The sequence below is a fragment of the Ostrinia nubilalis genome, chromosome 19, assembly GCF_963855985.1.
Source record: "Ostrinia nubilalis chromosome 19, ilOstNubi1.1, whole genome shotgun sequence".
In the NCBI taxonomy this organism is placed as follows: Eukaryota; Metazoa; Arthropoda; class Insecta; order Lepidoptera; family Crambidae; genus Ostrinia; species Ostrinia nubilalis.
The window spans coordinates 2,649,962-2,667,703 of NC_087106.1; the positions used below are offsets into that span (position 1 = coordinate 2,649,962).

Sequence of the window (17,742 nt, forward strand, 5' to 3'; positions counted from 1 at the left end):
TTTTTCTAGGAAAGTTTTTTATCTTTTTATAAGTATGAAATACTTGATAAATGAATAGTTAAATCCGCGCTAAAAGTCTAGACAATTTTGTACGTAGGATATGATAAGAAATCCTGAAGTAGAAATTGAACTGTCTCAGTGAGCTCAACTTCACTTCACTTCACTTCACTGAAATCAAAGATAGAATCATTCAAATAACTTGTGCCATAAATATAGTAGCCATATTTGTTTACAAGATTGTCAAACTCTATTGTAAATACTTAAATATGGTGCATGAGAAAGTCTACATATTGGCTAATAATACTCTAAAAATCTAACCAAAATCTTAACATAGCACTCAGCATGGTAGAATTGGTCTATCCATAAAAAATATGCCTCTAGCCTTACAAGAACACTCTTTTGTGGTTTTATAAACCAAAAAGAATCTGCTAGAACTAAATTATATTAGCCTCTATGACATTGCACACGCAGAAAATTATAAACTAATTTTCAGAAGAGTCACTACGGTCTCCAGTCTATCAACCTACTGTAAATTTCCTCAATAATTTTAAACTTTATACCAAAGGTATTAAAACAAATCTCTTTGGGCAAATCACAATTTGCCGTAGGTTGATCTGCTGAAAACTACACAAAGATATAGCCACACCCCATAGCTTTATAGAAATACCATAATTTACACTCCGTGTGTGTTCCAAAAATAACATATTTCCAAAGAAGAAGAATTTACACTCTTTACTCAAAAGAAAAAGAAGGTCATATCAAAAGAAGAATAGTACCTATACTTATGCCTGTTTTCACCATCAATCCCGTAATTTTTCTTAAGTGACCCGTATGAAAACAAAATTCCTGTTATGTGTTGTCATAGGGGACACTTAAAAAATTAAGGATTGATGGTGAAAACGGGCATAACACCCCCTAATTAATAAAAAGTTACACCCAGATGAACACTGGATTTAAATGACATTTCCATACTAAACGTCACTTTAAAACAGGGTTCAACTATGGTGTAATTTTTATTAAGAAGACAATAGTATACCTACATATATTAAGGACATCAATCAAGAAAGAATAGAATACTTAAATCAGGATTATCCTTACGTAATACAAAAAGAAAGATCACATCGAAAGAAAAAAAAAACCTGAGGATTCTACTAAACTAGGACATTATTCTACCCATAGTACTGAGGTCCATGGTAGAACTGATCAGCTCGTCGGTCTATCACAACCAGATTAGCAGTTTTGGCTGGGTGCCCGTGGTGGTAGACCCACTTCTTGCCTGACTTGCCCCCTTCCTTGTGGAATTTCGCGTGCGCGTGTTTCCCATGGCCGTCGTGGCCGCCTGATACGCGGTGACCCTGGAGAAAGAAAGAAAAAAGATTATTATAATTATTTAACTTCATCATCATCACTTCTTCTGAGCACTTGCCTTTTTTTTGTCTCGAAGCGCTAGGGCCCAAAAGATAAGGAGACATGTAAAGGGCTACCTTTTTTTTTTACTGTATTTTGACGTTCATAAGTGCCACTACGCCACTAGTGGTCTAAATAAATAAAATATTTTTGATTTGATTTGATAATCATCATCATTATCATCATTTCAGCCATAGGACGTCCACTGCTGAACATAGGCCTCCCCCAATGTTTTCCATGTTGATCGATTGGTGGCGGCGTCCAGCGACTTTCTGCTACCTTTATGATGTCGTCGGTCATGATGATTATTTAACTTGCTAGAATCCATTCCTAAGTATGAGACTGCATCTAAGTTGTACTAGCCCCACAAGGCCCGGTTTTGGAGTAAGGAACAAATCCTGGAGTTACCATAAGATTTTGTTGTGACGGAAAATCCTCCATGCTTTGTAAAGAGATTTTCAAAAATAAGTAATCAAACAAAGTATCCTGATGTTTCAGCTCCTAGGTTTTAAAAATAAATAAATACTTTTGACTCTACATTTTTGTTGCATAATGGCACATTTTACGTCCAAATGATATGCTACAGTATTTTGGTTGATAAGCCGCCATCCATTTATTATGGTACCTTTAATATCTGACATCTACGAGTATCTTTTTTGCATTGCTAGCTTCTATCCCAATCTAAATAAGTATTTATAACTCAAAGGTGACTGACTGACTGACATAGTGATCTATCAACGCACAGCCGAAACCACTGGACGGATCGGGTTGAAATTTGGCATGCAGGTAGGGTAAAGTTGCCTATATTGTACCAGTTAACGAACTTTACAAGCTGTCACAAAAACTATGTAACTTAAGAGCATTATATTACTAGAAATCAAAAGGTTGTTCTATTGGTGTTCATTTTTTATTACAAGAAAATGAAAAAATGTAATATGAAAAACGATAATTAAAGTTTTTAAAAAAGTCTGAAAAAGTACAATTTAGGAAACCGGTTTCCTTAATTGTACCATAGGTATCCTAAATTGTACTTCATGACCGAAATGAGGTTTAAGTGCCCTTTATATACTGAAATCAGTCTTAATAATATATATCTTTATAAAAATATTATTTTTAACGGGTTGAATGTTAATAATGTAACTAATTAAAATAATTTAATCAACAACAAAACACAATGTAATAGAACTTTTATATAAAACTATTGAAGGGTTCTCTTATTCTACTTGAATCTTAATCAGTCTTAATAAAATCTTAAAAGTTGGCCTGCCCTTGGAAATGGTTAGATTTTTTGCATATTTGTTTGAATTCGATAAATGTCTCTTTAAAGTGGGTTTAGGTACGTTGAAAATACGTGAACACTCGTTAATTCCCATGGATTTCTTTTCCAAACAATCTAAGGCTTTTTCTAAGTCATCTTGCGTTCATTTATAATATTTTTTATCCCTTCCAGACATCTGAAAACATTTCAATATAGTTAACAATCGACTTGAAGAACCACCATACACCTAAATTGTACCGGTACATATTAGGCGTACCCTACCTGGTACAAATTAGGCAACAACTTTTATGTGAGCAGGTGCCATAACCTCAAAATACTAAACATCAAAACTATATTGTCTGAAAAGTACACTAATATGCCTACTTTCAAAAAACATATATAACAGTTGCAGTGTACTTATCGTTGCCACAAGAAATCCTTAGGTAAACAACCATAAAATAAGATCAGGTCGCCGTAATAATTATTTTTATTTACTACACTTCACCCTGTTGTGACATCGAATCCAAAATGGCAGCGATTGCGTCATGTTGGTAGCCTTAGATTTTAGTGTTGCTAATTTAAAACTAAACATTACGGTTTGGTAGATTTTGAAGTGGTACAATTTACGAACCGGTACAATTTGAGCAACTCCACCCTAGATGTTATGACGTAGGCATCCCCTAAGAAAGGATTTTACAAAACTCCACCCCTAAGGGGGTAAAACGGAAACCACGCGTACGAAGTCGCGGGTGGCCGCTAGTTTCACCATAATTTTAGTATAACAGCTAATTACTAGACTATAAAATCATCAAAATCACCTCTAAAGGACTTTCATGAATGACTTCTCAGAAAGTCCCTGATTTATAAACTCCGTCTTTATTTTTATCGCCCTAATCCCTTGAGACCCTATTAGCATAATGCTGTAAGAATTCTTTATAGGATTACCTATTTCTGTTGTATTCTAAGAATAAAGCGACATTATCGAATTTGGGAGTTCAGCTTTATACCATAGTTAGAAATGCGCTTAAGAGTTTTGTGCTTGAAGTACACAGACGCAAATACAAAGATAATACTTAAAGTCAAGAAGTGCTTAAAATAGAGCTAAAACCGATTTTAACTTCTCAGAAAATCAAATTTCCAATTACCTACTCAATCTAAGTAACTACTACTTTAATTTAGTATAAACAGAACACAGTTTATAGTGTTAAAGTAACGCCTGAAAGTGCTAAGATAAGACAGAACTTCAAACTGAAATGCTGCTATTTTTCAACATATTGTGTGTGATGTGATGTGCTGTTTATTGCACCAAATAATACATATGTTCCTTCCTTTGATGAGTAAAATCCTAATATCAGTACTCTAAAAACTCATTTTTATCGATCGATTCGTTTAAATATGATAAAAACGTCAAGCTAGACGAATTTCGTAATCTAGCGAACAGTAAGTCGATAAGAAGCGATCACGAAATTTCATCTGTCACGAATTACTTGTCTAGAATGGGACCTAGCGAAGAAGCGAAAGTTTATGTCGAAACGAAGCGATTACGATATAAGAATGTAACTTTTGTCTAGAGGGTTTGTTTCTAGGCACAATAGCCCTTGTCCCTTTATCGGAAAATTCGCTATTTCCATAAAACTAATAAAAAACTCATTTCTAAAGGACCTACTCAAATAGACTTCACGCCGAAACTAAATAATCTTAGTACAAAATACACTTGGGCGAAAATTACTTGCTACTTTTCCAATTTTGTTGAAGCAATTGGTATTTTTACACACAATCGGTCGGGAAAAGTGGGTTAGAAGGGTTTAAAAAGTAACCGTAACCATTAGATGACATTTAGCTTAAAAATTAGGATAAATGTTTGATTCTGAAAGTCATATTACAAATATACAAATAACTAAACCCAAAACCTGACCTTTATCTGACTAGTTAAAGTGCCTTTATCCTGTGATACGGATTTTAGCAGGCGTGCGGATCTGATCGGAAAAACGTGTACATACGAGTATTGTGTACGTGCCGAAGTTCGCATCAAGCCGTTTGTAGGGTTGTTTTAGTGTCACGCGGACCGTCCGGTGCGGACCCGCTCCGCACGGCCAATCTGTATGAACTTCTAGGGAGCGTTTTAGAGTAATGCGGTCCGGAGGAACCGCTCCGCTCCCTAGCAGTTCATACAGATCGGCTGTGCGGAGCGATCCGCACTGACAGTCCGCGTGACACTAAAACCAGCCGTAGACATCCGTGTTTTCAGCGGACGACGGACCGTCAAAAAACGGATATCCTTTGTTTGCTGTCAATTTTCTCGCCGGACCTATGTCCGATGCATGTGCACACGTTCATTATAAACCATACACCACCGCTAAATACGGCGAAAAAATCAGGCCGTTGTCCGGTAAAAAAACGGATGTTTACAAGCGGCCTCATGGGGAAAAATACACTTATGACGATTATCAGCCGCTTCAAGACGTTCGTATCTTCTAGAAAAGCATCCTTGATCTTCTTTCAAAGTTAATCAATTAAGGAATCGTTCTTTCATCATCGTCATCATTTCAGCCATTTTACGTCCACTGCTGAACATAGGCCTCCCCCAATGCTTTCCACGTTGATCGATTGGTAGCGGCCTGCGTCCAGCGCTTCCCTGCTACCTTTACGATGTCGTCTGTTCACCTTGTAGGTGGACGTCTTACGCTGCGTTTTCCGATACGCGTCCTCCATTCCAGAACCTTGCTGCCCCATCGGCCGTCAGTTCTGCGTATTATGTGGCCTGCCCATTGCCACTTCAGCTTGCTAATCCGTCTGGCTATGTCAGCGACTTTAATTCGTTTAATCGTTCTTTACCTTTTCGACGTGCGCGTGCCCTCCTTTTTGGAAGTGCCCTTTGTCCCCTTTATGGTGTTGGTGGTGGCCAGCTTGCAGGTTGCCTTTATTGAAGTGCCCGCCCTGGAAAAAGCGTTTAAAATAATTAATAAATTGGGAATAAATAAGTAAATACATAAACTTTTTATACAGTTTACTAATGGAATATCGATCTGCTACGGAAAACTTCATAGCGCCGCGTCGGTCCCTATTTCAAAAACTGGGATAAAAAATATCCTGTTTTATTTTTTGATAAGAATTATAGTGATAAACTTATGTGAACATCAGGACTCCCTCAACTCGTCTGGTCAGTGTGGGGAGTAAATGCTTTATTTGTCTCTAGTTGTAGAAAGTTATGTCCTGCAATGAAGACTAAATGACCTGAGGTGAAATTGTGTAAAGCAATCGTTATCCTTTGACAGTTCATAACGTACGATTATTCTGTCAAACGCTTTGTTTAACTGACTTTATCGTACGTTATGAACTGTCAAATGATTACGATTGCTTTACACAATTCCACCTCTGATAATTATGATCTTATACAGAATTTATTTCCCCAGGATTTATCGTTGAGTCGACTAAACGCCCGTTAAGTATCCCTGTATTATAGAGTAACTAGGATTTTAGAAAACCTTTTCTACATTATTGTAATGAAGATAAGATACACCTAAATTGCAATAATGACTGGAGCAAATTGAATTAAGCAAGACATTTCCTTTATGAAAGTGAATATTTTAATAACCAGCTAATCCGAGTTAAAGTTAACTTATGGTTAAGCTTGTTCAATTAACTGCACCGTTAACATGGCTAAGGCGGAGAGAGAAAATGAAATGGCCGTAGGCACGTCTTAAAAAACAAGGCATTTGCGTCACAAATAAAATACCTAATTTACAGTATAGATTTCGTTTTTTAATGTAGCACAAAGTAGGTATTTGACTGCAATCACCACACCTGATGTTAAGTGTGAGATGGATTCTAGTATGGTAGGTAACACACCCTGCAGCCCTGCCCCGTAAGTGCATATGTTTACTCTCGCCTTGAACAGAAACCCCGTACACAAAACAAAGTTCTTGTTATGTTGCAATACCTAGGTCATGTATAATTAAGTATCTGTGTATCTACAGTCTGTGGTAAGAATATTGAAATTCAGCCAATCACTGAGACTGATTGACTGAAATAGTGCGTTGTGATGTTTCATAATACGGACATATCTGGTACCTGTCGGCCGTTTGGTGTAGTGGTTCGAAACGGACTACTATTCCAGAGGTTGCGGGTTCGATTCCCGCACAGTATAAATATTTGTGTGCATGAACATATTTGTTTGTATTGGACTGGGTGTTTTCTATGTATAATATGTATGTATTTACAAAAAAAAAAGTATTTTAGTATGTTTATATCCGTTATCTAGTACCCATAGTACAAGCTTTGCTTAGTTTGGGACTAGAACCGCAGTGTAAAATGTCCAAGGATATAATATATTTATATTTATATTTATATTTATATATATCTTTAGTAAGCACATATTTACCACATACGTATCTAAGGTAGGTAATTTTGGAAATTTTTGAAAAGGTTAGATCACTTTCACTCACAAATGAGTAGTTGGTAAGTGTCACAAAGTGAACAGTTTTTCATTCAGTTCAGCACTGTATAACATAGTATTTGCTTTTAACATTTCATCAAGAGTTCATCAGCTTTTTGATGGAGTCAAAAACCTAATCGTTGCTTTCATTGTACATTATTTCTAAAACTGTTTAAACGGCATTGAAAAGGATTTTCATGTTGTAGGTACATTGACGTAATAAATGACTCAACGAATCATTTTTGATTATGAAAAATGGACAGCAACTTTGAACTCTGTTTACGCAACAAAGGTTAAAGAGGTAAGCAAGTCAAGGTCAAATACCTTGTAATTGATTTTAAACTTCGTAAAAACCTCTATGTAACTATTAGATAGGCCGAACTGTGGTATTGTTCACCTAGGCCCAGTTTTTTGATAAAAAAAACAACGGTCTTATAACATGGATAAATATCGGCGAAATGTGTTCTTCGAACAATGGTTAGCTAGACTTTTAGTAAAATAAAATAACTTACTTCATATGTTGTTAACATTTAATCATTAGAACCCAGCCAATTGATTGAGTTAACTACGGAGCAAAAACTGGGCCACATTTTATGATAAGTAGGTATCAAACCTAGCTAAATAATGTAACATTTGTGTCAGTTTTAACTCCAAAATTACACTACGAGTACACATGTACCTAGGAAAAGAACGCTCGATCAAAGCGAATTTCTTAACAAAACAGTTGAATATGTTATTTTGTCAAACATCTGTCAATTTCTTCTATACAAAAACACCGGTTATCGTAATAATACTGGCATAAAACCGTGAATCGAAGTTCTTACGAGTATTATTAATGTAACTGGGTTTTTGTTTTCTGTGGTGCTTTTGTTATATTTTTTCAGCTTGTCTACAAGCTAGTCTAGTCTACAGTAAGAAGTCTTTGTTCTTGAAAATAAGTTAATTTTCAGTATCTAGACCTGATTTGGGCACTTAGACACGTCCATTATAACTTTCATCGTAACATTTAATATTTAGTCTTGAATCGCGTTATAGGAAAAAAGATAATTCTGTTGGGTTTGGGTAGGTAGGTAATTGAGACCCACAAAAAACAATTACAAAACACAATACACTTTAACCTGAATTTGCTTTGAAATTATAATTAAATAGCTTTGAAATCAATAAATTACTCAATTGAGTCCGCGAAATAGACGCCATAGGCCACGTTTTCTTTGCCATACAAAATCTATGGGAGAGTCGATTACGAGTAACTGTTTCAACCAACCCTATAGCGTTGAGCAATGACAGATAATCACCACATAGTATAAAACAAAGTTGCCTTCCGCTGTCTGGCCCTATGTATGCTTAGATCTTTAGAACTACGCAACGGATTTTGATGCGTTTTTTTAATAGACAGAGTGACTCAAGAAGAAGGTTTATAGGTATTTTATTATTTTATTTGTTTAACAATGTTTCAACAGCATTAAATTGTACATAAATGTGTATAAAACATAATAGAAGAATAAATATTATAGAAGAGAAAAGCCAGGGAAATTCCATTGTAACCGTGCGAAGCCGGGGTGGGCTGCTTGCAAAAAGTATTGACACTATTATTATTTAATTTAAACCATAGAAAATATTACGTAGACGGGTGGGAGACATCTTTGACCTCTTTTCAAAGGTTCATCCAAAAATATTGTTGTTGAAGAAAAAAAGTATCTTATTGTTATTTTTTCAGTCCAATTACAGTTTTCTTTCAAACGATTCATTTGATAGAAATCGTTTTGTTACAATAAAGAATACAAAGTTGCCATTTTTTAGTCTAGACTAGTTTTTTTGTGATGTAACTTTTGTTGCCAACTCCAGTTTTTTAACTTGCATTCAATTTAGAGGTTACGATATGTTTTTCAATTTAATGGACGTTAAAACGATGATTAATTTAAAAATACTTAGTAAAGATAAAGTTGGTTTTTAACTAACTCCTGTCTTGTAGATTTCACGCATTAAAATAAACGGTCTTTAATTATTAAAACTTTGTTATACTTTCCTACCGATTTATTCCTACTGTAAACAAAAATATTGTGATTTTAGGAAGATAATACACTATTTTTTGGAACACACAAAAATTGAAAGATACTCGTAGGTACCAACATGTTTACATACAAATGTGCTCAACAATATTATGTCCAATTAACTGTTATTTTCAGCTTTCAGTGACTTCCTTATCCATAAAGGACATTACCTTATTATTGGCTATTTAATCTTGAAAATTGTTATTTAGGTACACGTTAATTTATTATTCAATTACTGAAAGTAAAGGTCGTTCTTTCTACGAATTTCCAAGTTACCTAAATAAGTATTAAGATAGAATAACAGTGAAATGTAACCTAGGTAAAAAAATGTATAGGATCATATTTCTGTTTAGATTTTAGATAGAGTTAGGATGACTACTTGAATTTGTGACTTTGAACTGGGTTTTAATATTAGGTTACCTTGTTTTCTTTAAACGGTCGATTAAATTGTCAAAGGGATGCTCGAAAAATATTTAGTCAAGGGAGTTAGTAATTTAGTTTGATAGTTTACTAAAAAAATAGTTGAAGTATGTTGACCTAAACTACTTACTTGAAATGGTAGGTAAGACTTTATGCCTTGATCTGGCAATAAATATTTTCATTTCATTTAAAATTAAGCAGTTATAAATGCTCTATGACGTTCTTTTGACGTACTTGTCTATGGTATCGTACATAACGTGTTTATTATTAAATAAAGCTTGCTCTACATTGGCAGTTCGGAATACATCAGTGGTGATGAACTGGAGTAAGAATCTCGGTAAGTATTTTTTGTAAATCTAACAAAAATTACTTACCTTTTTTTACTTAAAATTTCATACATTTCGACTGTATGAACGCAACCTTACAGAATTCTTGTGAAACCTGTTGTTTACAACATTCATTTAACTACGAATAAATTAAATTCGATTATATCCGAATTTAACCGTTAAATCGTCATTTTGTCGAATACAAATTGATTCCATGCTGTCCACGATGTCAAATATCGATGTTTTGTAACTGTAGTCTGTTTGAATCGATTTAATGCAACGCGGGTGAAGGTCGCGTGGACATCGATGAAAAAATATAGAAAGTGCCCATTTGCGATGTTCTTGTCTGCTGTTAGTCTGAAATCGAATCTTCGTTATCAATCGATATTCTAATAAAAACGTCTGAAATTAATCTTCCTTAACACAGAAGAAGGCAAAAAACTAGTGCGTAGTAGGATTCACCTAATGTTGACCACAATCTTCTGCTCTCAATATTTTTATTTTTTATTTACACACATAGTCGCATTAGAAATTCACACACACAAAGTAATCAAAATATGCGCTCATTATCCACTGCGGTATCAGTACTCAACGTTCGAATAATCTCTTATAGTACGCAAGCAATGTAAATTTTTTCGTTCGTCGCTGCTGTCATCATTGCTTACACGAGCAATGTATTCTGTTTTTGGGCATATTGCAGCGACACCGGCCACGCCCCCTTGCACATCTCCCTTTAGTTTCTGTGATCTGTGGTCGTGTTCCTGCTGTGGAAACTTTTTTTTTTTATGCTAGATAAGACAGGTATTAGACCGCAATCGCATCTGGTGTTAAGTGAGATGCAGTCTAGGATAATCATAGTTAAAGACTTACCGATTTGTGTTCGCGCTCGTTGTGGTAGCCGCCATGTTTTTCTTCTTCGTCTGAGTCTCCGTCTTCTTCGAAGAACTCGACTTTTTTCTCGTACTCTTCTTTCTTGTGGATGTCGTGGCTGCCTTTTGTGCTGTGGCCTTTCGAGTGTTTCCCGGACTCTTCGTACTGGAATGAGTTATTATAACAACGTGGTTCGAGGGTTTAATTCGAGTTTTTTTAAACTTTACTATTTTGTTTTTAATAGATTCATGATAGCATGAACTTGTCAGACAATATCAAATTATATTTGTTAGTTAAAAGAGATATTTAAACAGATTTTTATTGCCTATCAAAAAAATACTGTGCCGAAAATACTGTAACTTACCACTGGCCTTTCGTCAAAACTAGCGACGGAACTTTATAAGTTAAATGGTTCAAAAGTCAAGTTAAGCTGTCCACTGTCTTGTCACCTCATAAAATATATTATTAAGTAAAAGTATTTACCTGCTGTTCTCAGTCAGTCACATCATCCCCCTGTCACCTCATTTCTCAGTATTTACTGAGAAACCTCATTTCTCAGTATTGACACTTGGAGATTGTTATTTATCATAAAGTACTTGTTAACCCAACAAAAAGTCTATACCTCAGTCCTCAAGTCACGTCCATTCCCCATGGACTTTCCCCGGCACAAAATCCTTAATCACATTTGTAATTAAACAAAAGTCTTTATACCTCAGTCCTCAAGTCACGTCATGACGTCAGTCCCCCGGCATCCCCTGGCGCGTCCCCTGGCATTACCTTGGCGTGTTTTTTGCCGTGCTCCTCGTGGTGTTTAAATACTTTAAGATCCTTATTTATCACATTCTTAATCAAAAAAGTCTTTATACCTTCAGTCCTCAAGTCACGTCAGTCAGTCCCCTGGCGCGTCCCCTGGCATTACCTTGGCGTGTTTTTTGCCGTGCTCCTCGTGGTGATGGTCGCCGTAGTGGCCCGACTCCTCCTCGTGGTGTTTGTCGTGGCCCCCGCGGTCGTCATACTTGCCGAGGTGGTCTTCTTTGTCATGGTGACCCTTGGCGGTCTTTGTATCCTCGTGGAAGCCCTAAAGTTGAAATAGAAGTTAAGTTTTTGATATACAGGGTGGAAACGATAAGTGATCTCACTCGATTATTTATAAACTATACAAGATCTGAAAACTGGTTACTGATCAGGATCAGTGAACCACTTTCAAGCTCTTTCAAACGGTACCAACAAATTGTGTGGTTGGCATACATTTAGTATAGAAGCTGGAAACATTGAATTTTCGGATAGATCTAGTTTATTCTGTAACCTATTATTCATACCGTTTTATAGAGCTCATGAAGAATTTTCAGAATTAGAATCTTGTATAGTTTAGAAATAATCGAGTGAGATCACTTATCGTTTCCACCCTGTATTGTGTTTAGTCCTTGAAAAGTTGTGACTTTATACGACGTGTCTGGTTCATGGATTATAGAAACTGTTAACTAAAGAAAAAAACAAGATGTTGATAGTTATTGTCAGTATTGTCACACAGATTGATGAATCTAATAACCTTGTTTACAAAATAGCTTGTAAATAGTAAGGTAATATGAAAAGCAGAATCACTTGTGTCAAAAATGATAAACTGAAAGAAGTCAATTTAATTTCGCTTGAAATCGCAAAAAAATCTATTCAAATCACCTTAAAACAATACTTTTAGGTACAAGTATATTTTTTCTATGAAATACTGGGTAAGAAAATTATTTTTTTAATTACATTGTTTTTATTTTCATTGTATTTTCCTGGTCCCGTTTTTTTCATTGTATAATCAAATTACCGAACATAAAAAAAGAAAAACAAATTAAGAAATATTTAATTAACATTTTTCTCGCAACCCTAATGGGTATTTTCCAAAATTAGCTAGGGCTGTCACCGTCAGCCTCATGCTAATAGATTCCGGGAACTCCTGACAACTGTACAATTGCCCACGTCCGTAATTGACTTCGGAACTTGAGGAGTTGTAGCCCTTACTATGGTATTGAGGAGAACGATAGATTTAGAATTTGTATTATTTTGTAATTTTTTTTTTATGTGATAGGAGGCAAACGAGCAGACGGATCACCTGATGGTAAGTGATTACCGTCGCCCATAGACACCCGCAGACCCAGGGGCGTTACAGGTGCGTTGCCGGCCTTTAAGATAAAGATACGCTCTCCTCTTGAAAGCGTAAGTATTTGATGCCAAAAATCTTAGACTTTTTGTACTACATAAAACATGGTAGTTAGTTACCTCCTACATAAAAAACAACTTCTCAAATATGAAGTCTGATGACTGTAGGCTTTTGTATGTATTACGAGTAGATACTCGTTAGGGTTAGATAACCCTTTTGAAGTATCAAGTGAAAAAAAGTATTTTTAATTGTGTGCTAGTTTCTCGGCTTAAGATAAAAAATACATAGGAAGGTACCGTAATAGACAACTCGAACAAATATCGCTTCTATTTGACGTCCATAGTAGCGACCCAACAGTTCAACTACAGAATTTATTAATTTATACAAATTAAAGCTTAACTCTTTGGCACGAAAAAAAGACTTAAATCGAATTTTTCTACCAATCCCCCAATTGAAAACCCGAAACTATTGAGATGAAAAATCTGGTTAATTCAATTTCTAGAAGGATAGGGCATCTACCTTTACATTGTTATTTATTTAAAGTATTTGAGAAGTTAATATTGACTTTATAAAAGTAAAAGGTCAATTCAGCAAACTATCTTTTGAATTAGCTATTCATCGATGCGTCTCTTTGAATCTTTCAGTTTTAATGAAAACTAAGAAGTTTTTACTATTTTTAACTTGAATGTCAAAAGAAGTTGGCATCGTTAACCAAGACGCATTTTTTTCAAAAACAGTTTTTGATCATGAAAACGCAATATATTTCATTTTACTATAGGTATTTCTTTGCTTTATAATAAGTAATAGAATAATTGGCACGTTAACGGTTCCTATTGCTACAAAATTGTGTTTAGTCTTCAAATTCGAATTCAGTTTTGACGAAAAAAAAGTATTTTTGTGTTGTAAGTAGAACCCAAAAAAAAAACCATTATCATGCAAAATGTTGCCAAGACGAGACCATAAAGTTCACACTATCAAAAAGATACCAGATCTCATGTAGAGCCAAGCTTCTAACTCTACAAGTCCTAATTTCACAAACTCTAGACCTTATTAAAAGTTTGTGGCTTAGTTCGTTTGCCTCTTCTTGGCGGGCGCACTACCGTGCTCTCAGATTTTATAACCTTTTGCTGCTATATTTAAAGATTTCATTCACCGCATGTTTATTTACACTTTGTTTACTCAACATTCTAAAAGGTTATAGGAAAAGTGCTTTAATATTAACAAAATAAAGGGCTTCACCGCACCTTTTAAATTTATTCAAAACCTTTTTGTTTGGACACTTGTTTGTAATTGTGAAGTTTGGGATTTAGTAACGCAGCATTACTAATTACAACTCCGGCATAAAATGAGTTGGTAAATAATTAAAATGGTTAATCAACACGGTGTTTAATAATACCTTTATAAATAAATACAACTATTAGGTACAACACACATTTACGAATACATACTTTTGCTCCTTTTCAATATTACTTACCTACTATGCATGAGTTTTGAAGTAGATAATTACTTCGGTAAATATGTTTGCCCTTTTTTCTCTCTCTTCATAAAACCAACTACATGTATGTTTACGCGTTTGCAATATCGCTCTTTCAGTAAATAAAAACCTTTTTTTTTTGGAAAATTAAACTAAGAAAACTTATGCTTCAACCAGACCAACGCGTGCAGATCGCCATCGCCAAAATCTATTTCTTCAGTTTTGTCTATGCTAGGTGTTTTGTCATTGTTCGGAAGGCACACACTTAGTGCACCTGTCGATTGGATAGGAACACTAAAGTGCCTTTCTAAATATCCTGTTTTGAGACTCTACTACAGTATTACAGTATTTCCAGGCTTATCTTCTTATAGCTGTTGCTAGTGTCTAACTATGTTTGAAAAGGATAGACGGATCCAAAAAACGGACCCCGTGTTTATTTTTACGTCAGGCCTTATTTATACTAAGGAACTCTACTACTATACCCAGCCACGTTATGGTAAGGCTTTGTCCGGATTCCCATGGTTCTTCCCACTAAGGAGATCGATGGAGCACCGGGGTCTTTTTAGTGGGTACGCCTCGTCCTTCTGACTTGGTGAGCCCCACATAACCTACCTACCCTGTTCCCCCAGGGTAGGTATGTGATTCAACGCATTTTTCCTCAAAAAAAAAAGGTTCACTGGTAAGACTTGTTTTACCAAGGAACTCTAAACCCACCTTTGTTCTAAGCCCAAATCAGCCGTCCCATCTAGGCATTCAATTAGCAAGGTGTTTGTTTTGGAAATTTTGTTATGACAACATTCGGGTTTAGACGATCAAAAACATTAGAACAATACGCGTTCCCATAACAAAGGCGATTGTTATAAAACATAGATTTAAATAAATGATGTTTTGACTAGACTTATTCTAAATATGACATGTCAATAGTTTATTGTAACATTTTTTCTATTGTCTGTTGTCTAAGGTCGCAACATCGGTGTCATGCCACGGCTAGACGTAGGTATGTTAACCGTTTGCCTGCCATTGCACGATTTTTTGTTATTGGTTGAAGACTGGTTGAAGGGCTAAGAATGAAATTAGAAAATGAAGATTTAGAACCTGCCAGAGAATTTCTAGGTTGAGAGAGTCTTCCTCGCTAACTTATAATTTCCAGTAACACTTACTTAAAACCACTGAATTCAAATCACAAATAACAATACACGTTGTAGTAACTCAAAAACAGAGAGCGCGGCGCTATCTATAGGTTTACGCGTTGCTCTCGCCTACGTGAATTTAATTTATTTTATTTGTTGAAACATTTTAGGTTATTTATTATGTATTTAATGTGGGTGGTATCGCAAATGCTTGGTAAAAATGGTCATATTTATGCAAAAATCCGACCATCTTGAACTCAATACTTGTCTCTTAAAGTTTAAAATAGAGTCCTTTCCGAATGTGCTGACAACTGCAAAAAATCTAATACATAATGCAATCCAATGCTGTTTCAGGCATCGTAGAGACAAATATTCAATGAAATTATTAACAAAATAAGTGTTACATCACTGGCTACGTGGTGTTAGAACGGTGTTAACTGACACGGATACGGAACTTACGCCCACCGCATAATAATAGTACCAGGGTTTGGACAGCGAGAGCTTGGACTTCAGACGCTGTTGCACGCTCTTTATAAAGGTCGCTGGGGGTAGACTCACCTTTTGGCATAAAAATAATATAAAACTTAAATAAATGCATATAAATATAAACTTAATTTTATTACTTTTTTATTTTGTATTGACAGGTTGACCTTTCCAAAAATGCTGTCTTGTTTTTCGGCAGCTTTAATAAGGTTTAATAAGATTGCTTCGAATAATAATAGTACCAGGGTTTAGACAGAGAGAGTTTGGACTTCAGACGCTGTTGCACGCTCTTTATAAAGGTCGCTGGGGGTAGACTCACCTTTTGGCATAAAAATAACATTAAACTTAAATAAATTAACGATGCATTTATGTTTGATATTAAACCCAAAGGATGAGTAGCAGAAAATGCCTTATGGCTTATGGCACACAATTTTATAAATCTTTCTAGAACATTTTTTATCATCACGTTGGACACCTTGCAACTCACCGATGCATGAGCCTTGTGTCTAGTTTCTTGGCGGCCAAAGGCTTAATAAGATGGCTTTGAAAAGGCTCTTTTAAATATCAATATAACTTTTTTATACTACTTGGAATTGTAAGAAAATCAAGTACACTTAAAATTAAAACCTAATGTGAACATCTATTGATGTGATATCTATAAATCTTAATCTCAGCATGGCATTTTATCTTCCCGACACAAAATAAAAACAAAATTTTGGGTCCGTGGCCGAGTCTCCCAGTGTTCGACGCACCCGTGGTCGACGCCCCCGGTCAGATAGAAGCAATTTTTAATCAAATGTACAGTCAGTCACAAAAATGTTTATAAACGAATAAATATTTATACTGATCGTACAAATAAATGTTTAATATTATTTTACCATAGTGATACCTAAAAATATGATAGGTTTTATTTTAACCTATCATATTTTATCATAGGTTTTATTTACCTATAATAACATATAAATCGTTTTACTTAATCAAAATAATTGTAACAATCAGTCTTTAAAATAACTCTTCCCTCTCTACATTTAACTAACTACAAATAAAAGTTTTAATTATAAAAGTTTTAAGTATTTTTACAGTTTTAAGTTTTAAATACATCATTTTAAATAGCGTCAAACATGCATGGTTTTCGTTGACTGTACTTAGTGCAAAAGCCGAAAAAAATATGATATTAAATTTAATTAAATCGGGGGATTCGACCACGGGTGCGTCGAACACTGGGGGACTCAGCCACGGATCCAAAATTTTGAACATTACGAGATTCCTTACCTGAAGTTTTAACCTTTTCCTAGGTCTTGTTTGTTATTGTTTGGAACTTTTGTTCCTTAATCGGTTTTTTCCACGTGCTCCGTTGTGAAAAGCATTTTAAGGGTTTCTTCGATTGGAATTTGGAACTTAAAGCTCTATAGGAAATTTGTTAGACCTTAATTGTAATTTAGAAATTTTAAATCACGTGTAATCTTTTTAGCTGGTTTCGTCTGTATTTTTGTTTTTGTATTTTTTTTTATTAGCGATTCTGTCAAGGTTTATTTTAAACTTACAACTTTTTAAATTATTTACTACTTTCTACTACAGCAAATTTTCTAATATTCAAGAAGAAAACAACAATTTTCTAATCTTCTTATTGTCTTAAGTCTTTCAGGACTTTAATTACAGTATCGGAAATGTTTAATTACATTTTGCTAAACTAAATTATTTTTGGAGCCATGTCGGGCTGATTTGAATTCTTTTATAAAGTT

At 35.0% G+C, this 17,742-nt stretch overlaps 1 protein-coding gene across 1 annotated transcript in view; it reads right to left on the reverse strand.

Moving 5' to 3' along the window:
* Positions 1-1,075: 1,075 nt before the first annotated feature.
* LOC135081057 (transcription initiation factor TFIID subunit 1-like) overlaps positions 1,076-17,742 on the reverse strand; it is a 30,168-nt gene continuing 13,501 nt past the window's right edge. The window contains exons 3-6 of the mRNA XM_063975774.1: positions 11,687-11,845; positions 10,768-10,932; positions 5,501-5,602; positions 1,076-1,355 (exon numbers count right to left, since the gene is read on the reverse strand). Coding sequence (XP_063831844.1) covers positions 1,170-1,355; positions 5,501-5,602; positions 10,768-10,932; positions 11,687-11,845 — 612 coding nt within the window. The 3' untranslated portion in view covers positions 1,076-1,169. The remainder of the gene's footprint in view (positions 1,356-5,500; positions 5,603-10,767; positions 10,933-11,686; positions 11,846-17,742) is intronic.